The 9,345-nt window shown below is 38.9% G+C and overlaps 1 protein-coding gene across 1 annotated transcript in view; it reads left to right on the top strand.

Annotated features, from left to right (window-relative positions):
• Arid2 (AT-rich interaction domain 2) overlaps positions 1–9,345 on the top strand; it is a 124,693-nt gene that overhangs the window by 5,576 nt on the left and 109,772 nt on the right. Inside the window, exon 3 of the mRNA XM_028789329.1 lies at positions 670–767. Coding sequence (XP_028645162.1) covers positions 670–767 — 98 coding nt within the window. The remainder of the gene's footprint in view (positions 1–669; positions 768–9,345) is intronic.

Here is a 9,345-nt window from a genome sequence, read left to right as displayed (position 1 = left end):
CAGGCGGAGACACAGAGACACACAGACTCTGAGCAGTTTTCGTGCAACTCAAAATTAGCGCGGGCAGGTTTAACATCGATAATCGGCTGCGAAATGATCTCGGCGGCCGGGGGCACAGCCTCGGCCCGCTCGCCCTGGCTTTCTACAGCTAACAAAAGAAAGCAGGACCTGTCTGCAAATAGCCATCTTAGGCTTCAAGGCTAGGCAGAAGCTGTAGGCCTCAAAGAAGGGCCTATGGAGATGGATAGATCTGGGAGAGGGATCGGAGTCGGCCCCGGCCCCGGCCCCCCCAGAGCCCGCGGACGTCGCTGTCCGGAGCAGTATTGATCCTTTTGAACTTTTTTTTTCTACTTTAGTGTAAACGGACCGCGTTGAGATTTAAAAGGGGGCGACAGAGGGACTTGCGATTGGTTATTGTCCGGGCTTCAAAAACAAAACAAACCCACCAACCCCCCCAAAACAAAACAAGTGCTGCTAAATACAGGGCTCTCTGGTGAAAACACAGTGATTCAAGCAGCCCTGGCTTAGTAACTCTAGTGGATCGACCCCAGACACCCACTGATCTTTAGGTATTACAGTTCTCTGCAGAAGGGGCTTTTAGCTTCCAAGTTAGGGTAGGTGTTTCATGGATTGGGCACTTTCAGACAAGTGTGCCTGTGTTTTTAACAGGTTTCTGAGAAGAATCAGTGGGGAGAGATTGTTGAAGAGTTCAACTTTCCCAGAAGTTGTTCTAACGCTGCCTTTGCTTTAAAACAGTATTACTTGCGGTGAGTAGTGGTGACTTTTCCACAGTATTTGGAAACGAGGGACTTAGGGGCGATTAAATAACAACAAAATCTGCGCTCTAAACAGTTTCCAATCCCTTGGTAATTTCAGTCTGAGAAGCATTTGCTGTCAATAAAGTAAGATGGTAGGAGACTGGTTTTCCTCAGGTTAAAATACAGTCATTTGTATTTTTCATACAAAGTCATTACAGGTGACACCCCACATCCTATCTTGTAAACATTCTTTTGTGACATTGTTATTGCTGCTCGATAGCCACTGAGGGCCAGAAGAGAAGGTGCTTAGAAAATGGCTTGGGATACTTAATGAAACTTTGTAACCTATGGGAAGATTTTTTCCCCCTTCTTTATTTGGAAACTCCTTAACCGCCCACAATTCTGGCTTTCTTGGGTTTTTGTAGTTTTTGTTTGTTTGTTTGTTTGTTTGTTTGTTTAAAGAAAATTTATTGCTTAGAACTGTTACTCAGTGCGTTTTCAATGGGATATTTTTACATAAATTATTTAATGTAGATGCCTTGGCTGACCAGAATTAACTTTTTGAACTCTTTTGTTGTTAATTGAATTTTTGAGAAATGTAAAAATATCCAGTATCTTTAGGAATATGGGGATGGTTTGAAACTAGGTACTATGGTTGGAATTTTCTTTGATTTCTTTATATTTTGACTGCTTTCTCGAGAAAATAAATTTCTTATTTTGTTTATATGATTTAGTCTAGGTAATGTATTTTGTTACTTAGTGGTTATTTTCTTAGATTTTTTTTTCTATACTTACATGTTATACTTTATTTTGAAGGGAACCTTTAGTTTTCTTTGATTACCCACAGTAACCTTAGTTGTTTAAAATGAAAATAATGATCTTAATATTTTTAATAAATGTTGGTAATGGTGATATTACAAGATAGCCTGTTTTATTTGTAATGTAGCTTCTGTATAATTTGAGTTTCATATTGCTTCAGATGCACTAGTCACTCTGCATAGCACTCAGGATTCTGAAATAGGAAACGGGGTAATTGCACAGGTGTACTTCCTATGGGCTGCCTTAGATTGACTTCAGACTTCTTGCTGAAGAGTTCACAGAACTTGGCAGTTAGTGAATTCCACAGGAACTCTAGAATATCCCAGGGTGTGTGTGTGTGTGTGTGTGTGTGTGTGTGTGTGTGTGTGTGTGTAGCATATGTGTCAGAGTACCTTTTAAAATAAAAGGGTAAAGTAAAAAAAAAATTTCTCAAGATGTTGAGTTAGTAATAGAGTTAGAAATAAAAGTTTAATACCAAGAGTGATAACCAGTTGATTATCTCTGTTTCTGATACTGAGAGGATTTCAGAGGGTTGTGCTAATACATGTTAGGGCTTTGTACTAATCATTCACAAACATTTGTAGTATTTTGTATGTTTTAATTGTATATTTTGAAGTTCTGTGTTCAGTACTAAATGGTACATATAGCTGATGAGATGTATATTTTGTTCTGTAAAATTTGCATTCATCTTAACAGTCTTCACATAATTAATGAAATACATGGACTTCTTTTCTTTTACAAAATGTAATTTTAAGTATTTTGTTTCTTGTCATTTCAGTCTTGGGATTATGTCATACATTAACTGTACTTATGGCTATTCCTTTTAACCGGATGCTTTCAAGATTGTTTTAAGTATTTACATTGTTCTTGGGTCAACTTGGGCCTTAAGTTCTTATTAGAGCTGTTTTGAACTATGTCCTTAGCTAAACTTGTTTTCTCCCCATATGTCACTCCCTTGGTTTGCTTTTGTATGGCTGTAGCTAGGCTACTGAGAAAGAGTGGAAGCATTTGTTTGGGAAAATAAAACCATGTGAAGATTTGCATGGCTTGCAACGAAATAGGATGGTCAAATATTGAGTATGACCGACCTTGAGAGAATTTCCCTTGCTGGCGTCTGACAGTTAGAGGATATATATATTATATTGGGAAAAATATATACATATATATGTATATATATTTATACACTTTCCTCTAAAAAATCTAATTGGCAAGCCAGATGCCCAACTTTTTAACAGTAAATTTATTAGTTAGCCACAACAACAGTTAGGCGTGGGAATGAAGTGACTTGGTGAGTTAACTCTTTGCTAGATCAGACTTAATGCCATAGTCTCTGATAAAGCAGTTGATACATTGTATTTTGGTAGGTATTTTTTGATTGAGTGGATTTTTGTTATTTGTTGTTGTTTTTTGATTGTTTCTTCTTTAGATAGCATCTCGTCTATGTGGCTCAAGGGGCAATCCTCCTGCCTCAGCCTTTCAATTCTGATATTCTAAGCTTGTGCTACTATGGCTTGGCTTTGCAATATCATCTCTAAGTCACATGTTGACCATGTATACACAAACATAGTTCATGTGAGCTGCTTTTTCATTGGACATATTGTAACACTGGCATTGCTCTTGTTCAGCTCTCTGTCCAGGTTTCATACTTGCCTACATCTCCTGTAGCTACAATTGGATGAACAGCTTAGACTAGCACCATTTGATGTAGCTACATACCATCACAGGCAAATAAGAGCAGTAGCCATGCGCATGTTCTAACAGTTCTGCCTTCCTCTTGGTATAAATGTAGTCATTAAGTATAGAGACATTGTAGCCTGCCAAAAGTTAGGTTAAGTGTATCCAATACACATTCATTCAACTATAGATTATCTACAACAACAATTCTCAGCCCAAAATTGAGTAACCAGTTGATTATTCAACACTGGTATTTCATGTTTTATTTTTAAATGATTTATTTTTATTTTATGTGTGTTGATGTTTTGTCTGCATGTATATCTTTTGGAGGGTGTCGAATTTCTTGGAGCTGCAGTTAAAGACAGTTGTGATTGCCATATGGGTGCTAGGAATTGAACCTGAGTCCTTTGGAAGAGTAGCCAGTGCTCTCAACTGCCAAGCCATCTCTGTAGCCCCCTGGTATTTAATTTTTAAAAATGTAAGTGCCTGCTGACATTTTCCAAAAGTAAATCATCTATAAAAAAAAATTATATTTTAAACTGGGTGGTGAGGGCACCTGTCTTTAATCTCAGCACTTGAGAGGCAGGGGCATATTTAATCTCTTGAGTTGGAGGTCAGCCTGGTCTACAGAGTGATTCCAGGACAACCAGGGCTGTTACACAGAGAAACACTGTCTCCAATAATAAATATGTAGAATAAAACATTACATTTTAATTAGCTCCTAAATGCTTATTTTGTTTTCGTTTAGCATTGTTCTTGGCATATTCATCTCGGCCACAGTGGCTGTTGTCAGACTGTCTAAGAAAGGGAAGGAAGACAAGGTGTAGCTTCCCACATTCTGTTTATGGAGAGACTCAAGTACCAAAAAGTTGGGTTTGTTGAATGTGCTTGATAAAGTTTACTATATTATGGTTTCAGTGTGTTATTCACAAGTGATTTTAATAAAGTGTAATTGGAAGTTGCACATGGTTAATTCTATGCCCAAGTATATCTACGACCAATGTGTTAGTTGTTTATTTGGTAAATTTTATTTATTTATTGTTCTATTTTGGTACTAAGAATTAGACAGTTTGTTATTACTTGGGTTAAGAATCGCATGCCTTTAATCCCAGCACTTGAGAGGCAGGGGCATATTTAATCTCTTGAGTTCGAGGCCAGCCTGGTCTACAGAGTGAGTTCCAGGGCACCCAGGGCTACACAGAGAAACCCTGAATCGAAAAAAAAAAAAAAAAAAGAATTTGAAGTTTTAGTTGGGCATTGTCCTGTTTGCCTTTAATCCCAGCAGCTGGGAGGGAGAGGCAGGCAAATCTCTTGAGCTCAAGGCCAGCCTGGTTTACAGAGCAAGTTCCAGGACAGCTGAGGCTACACAGAAAAAAAACTTTCCCAAGAAAAATCTTTTAAAAACAAAAATAAATAAAATATTAATTTTTGCTATAAGGTTTAGGGAAGTATTTAATCTGACAGTATTTTCACCTATAGACAGCAGGAACACAGCCATAGTTACAGTGTAGCTGTAGGGCAATTTGGTGTGCTGTTTATAACACTTGGACATTTTAGAAAGGAGGTGGCAAATCTTGGGCATTAAAACTGTACTCAGGAAAGCTTCGGTAGTGCTGTGTTTCTTGTATCTGAAGCCCCCAGTGATACAGGGCTTCAGGACTTGAGTAAAGTTGTATTCACAGTAGTGACTTTGCAGTCACTTTGTTAATTGCGTTATTTTTTTTTCTTGTTAGGTAAAATCCCTTTAGTTACATGAGTGGTTTGTGTCACTAGCAGTCAACTTTGATCAGTTAAATGACATGAATGCATTTAGGGACTGTGAGCTACCATGTAGGTCAGTGAGGAGGCCTTTTCTGAATGGCTTGAGGTGAAGTGAAAGGACTCATCTGTACTATTCAGCAGGTAAATAGAGTAACATGCTGAGTCTGTACATCGCTAAACCGAGCTAAAACAGCCGATTACTCCTCGTCAAGAAATAAGAATGAAGTCATAGGGACAGGGAGGACGAGTGTATCTTGGGGGTTACTATGCATGTGAGGAGTCTAACTTTAATTTTATAAGGTGTGGCCTTTGGTTCTGAACAAACCTGAGTTTGATAGTTTATGGCAATGTTACGTTTCTGAAGAGTTTGTAGACTTACCGAAAGTAAAGTACAAAGTGGATGAAGGAGGTTTAAACCAAGGTCAGCTTGCGGTTAGATCTTAAAATCCATATTTGTAAGCAGCGTGCATTTGCTCAAACTAGAAATCAATGTACTTTCCTAGACAGACAGCAGGCCCATATAACACAACTAGAGAATTTTACGACCCCCTCCCCACCCCGCCTCCAGCGCGTCAAGGACTCTACCTCTCTGCTCCACCTTCAGCCCATTTCAAATGCATCGATGCCTTTTTCATTTCAATCTTAGGCGTCCGCTGTGAACTACAGATCTTTCCTTTCTGATTAGAAGCACAACGTATAAGTCAGGGCCCCTCTGCTCTTGGGCTGGCATCTTCCCGGCAACCTCTATGTGAGGTCCACTGTGATGCATGCCGTAGCGGCTCTGTAAGCTCTGCTCTCGGCTCAGACTAAATGAACCTGGACGGACACCTCAGCTCGTCAGCACTCAGACACCTGATGGGGGTGTTAGGTAAAGTATTAGGAAGGAAGAGTGCCTTCTTTTGTAAAGGCTATTTATTGTCCCTTGCTCAGTAAAGGCTATTTATTGTCCCTTGCTCAGGTCTGCTAGAAATTACTGATCAAATGGGTTTCTCGGAGTTAAGAGGGGGCCTGTGGCCTGATAAGGTGAGGGCGGGTGGATCCCTCTCTGCTCCCCTTCCATCCTGATGCTCTCTGATAGTCATGGTCAGAGCAGACACTTGGATTTGTGCTCAGTAAGACACCAGTTTTCCCGAAATGCAATATGTGCCTTTTAGAGAAGGTTAGGTGATTGTGAGTCATAGATGCGAAGTTGGCTAGTTTTCCTGGGACTGGGATTGTAGTAGGAGTGTGCAACTCTCCAGCACTTTGGAAACTCACTCTCACCTCTCTCCTTATTCCAAGCCCTACCATAGTGCTAAATGGTATGAAACGTCATGTTTGAGGAGGACTTACTAAGTCCCCTAGAACACATTTGGGAAATCTGAACTAAAAGCAATGAGATTAGGAAGAAAACAAACAAACAAACAGGTAAAATGTGGAATATATATATATGTAAAACTTAAAAAAAATTGGGACAGATTCACTGTGTAGCTCAGACTGGCCCGTAGCTCATGATTCCCCTGCCTCAGCTTCTTGAATGGTAGAACTACAGGTGTTTGTCACTGCTCCTGGCTTAGATTTACACACACACACACACACACACACACACACACACACACACACAACCCTGGGTTTTCTCCCTGGGCTCCACATGGTAGAAGGTGAGGATCATCTTGGACAAGCTGTCCTCCAGTCTCCTCGTGTGCTATGGCATTTGTATCCACACCCACAAATACAAAAGAAATAGATAATGCAGAAAAATTGAGTCTCAGACACATTTTTTTTTGTGATCATCTTTCTAAAATATTTTATAATAACTTTGATTTTGTTGGGTCTTTATACTTAGGTTCTTATTTGAGCTAGATGTCCCTACAAGTCAAGTCCTGTTTATTCTAATTGTATTGAATACAAATATGTTGTATATTTGAGTTTTAAAAAATTTGTACAAGTTTCTTTGGACAACTGTGGTAGTTACTGCTTGTAGATTAGTACTTGTGTTGAATTTGATACTAGCTTTGCTTAAAAAAAATATTATGTTTTGTTTAGTTCTGTGACTTTGAAAACTGAGGAAGTCATATCCTGAATTCTAACATTAGGGGAAAGCTGTTAGCAGTCGATACTGGATTAAGGACCGGACTTTACTGAACTTAGAATAAAAGGAAGATGTTTGCATTGAAGCTGTCTCTAGTTAGTTTATGTCTTAAGTTATAAGTGTATTTAAAATCCTATGTATATATATGTCTATATATATATATGTGTGTGTGTCTATGTATGTATGTATTGCTGTGTGTGTTACAACAAATATGTTGAGGTCAGAGGACAACTTTTGAGAGTTCTGTCTTCCTTTGGTGTGGGCTTTAGGGATCAAAGGGTCATCTGGCTTTGCTGGCAAATGCTTTTACCTCTTCAGCCATCTCAACAGCATGCTGTGTACACATTTGATAAAAATTAAAAAGTACTGATTTTTGAAATTAAAATAAATATGTGTATTTATTATACAAACAATGTAACATTATTTCTATTTATCCGTAGTTGAGCTAAAAAATAAATATATGTATTTATTATATAAACAGTATAATATTGTATTTATGCATAGTTGAGCTAAGATACTGGCAATTTCATTTGGTCAAATAAAATAAAAATAGAGTTCTGGATACCTCGATAAGTTCTGTCTATCAGTGCATTCATATAAGAGAGAAAGCTTTGTGGTGTCCTATAATAAAGAGCTAGGAGTAAATTTTCACCCTCAGTCTTAAGTAACTGCTGTAGTTGCCAATTTAGAAATAAATTTTATGTTTTTCAAAACACAGCTTAACCCTCTTATGTTTTACAAATCATTATCGTAAATAATTCTCCATTATTCACAGTTACTAAATATCCTCAGATACATTTAATGTTCCATATGTGTTTGGATTTATCAGCCTTAGATTATCTGTTAATGGGATCATTCTGCTTTTCAAGAAACAGTCAACTGTGGGTTTTTTTTTCCTGCTACAAAACAGAGGTACCACTAGGCTATTGTTTTTGCAAAAACAATATGTTGTAAATTGAGGTAATTTGTTTTTACAAAATGCATGCTCTTTTGACTAAGTGTATTGTGATAAGCTGTTGTTGGGACTGAAAACTCTTGGTGATGTCTAGGAATAATTGCCTCATTCAGGGTTGTTGTTCAGTGACAGAACTGTAGATTTGTGAACACAGCATCAGTGTATGCAGGACTTACTTAGCCCATAGTATGCTCTGATGGGACTTGAAAAGGGGGATGTTTTTGATATCGTAGCTGCTGTGACTTGCCTCTTTAACAGTCGGTTTCCTTCTTTTTCCCATATGCCATACTTTTATTAAAGTAATGAGGTTAATTTGTCCTTTAGAAAGTCCTAACTTCCGGCTTTGGTTGATTACTTCCAAGGTCATTTAATTGGTTCTCCTATCCTGGTATTCTGAACACAGCTGGATCTAAAAGTTGAGAGCACACGGCTTTAGTATGTGGGAGTGCTTCCTAAGTGGTGCTTTACTGTCTGAGGTATCATGGTCCTTAGTTGTTCATTATGTTAAGACTGACTGTGGATTTAACAGTAGTAGGCTGAAACTGTGGTTTTAAAAAGCATGCCCCAGGTGGTTGCTAGTAGGCCGAAGTTTGAGGACAGTTGATCTGAGTGCCAGTGAAACCAATTTAGCTGCTGAGAGAACTGGCTTAACTTGGCACCAATGTGCTGGCCAGGGTTACATCCAGAACAAAGCTCCAAGTGACATCTGCTCTGGGCACCTGCTAAAGCTGCACCTGTCACCAAGCAGAGCTTGGACACACCCTGCACTTTGTCTTTGAGTTTCAGAGAAGGTACCAAGAGCTCTGCTTCCCTCAGGGAGAAGGGGCGAAACAGTGAGCCGCTGGGTCCTGTCATCCTAACTGCAGCTGTTTAACTTGGGTTTACTTTAAACAACTCAAAATAAGGGTTCCTTCAACTTTTTTTTCTAACTGGAGAATTTTCTTAATATGTATTTGTCGTTGTTATTTTCCTGTACGGTCTTCACATTCTTCTTTCCAAGTGAGAAATGATTAGTTTTATTGAATTTACTCAGTGCTTCTCATCTTAGTGAGGAATCTTCTGTGTCCCTGCTCCACTCAGGAGAGTTCCTGTGTAAACTGCTGAGAGAATAATAGTGCTACCAAGTCAGGGCAGGGTGTGTGTCAGGGAGACCTCATCTCAGCGCCAAAACAAAAGAGGAGCTGCATTGAGGTGATATTTGTTTAATGCAGTATTTCCACTTCCTCGTGTGTGTGTGTGTGTGTGTGTGTGTGTGTGTATGTGTGTGTGTGTGTACCCCGCATGTGTACATGTACACATGGACCTGT

The sequence above is a fragment of the Grammomys surdaster genome, unplaced genomic scaffold (assembly GCF_004785775.1).
Source record: "Grammomys surdaster isolate TR1022 unplaced genomic scaffold, NIH_TR_1.0 125818, whole genome shotgun sequence".
Taxonomy (NCBI): Eukaryota; Metazoa; Chordata; class Mammalia; order Rodentia; family Muridae; genus Grammomys; species Grammomys surdaster.
Note: the sequence above shows the minus strand (reverse complement) of the source record. Positions and strands in the feature narration are given on the sequence as shown.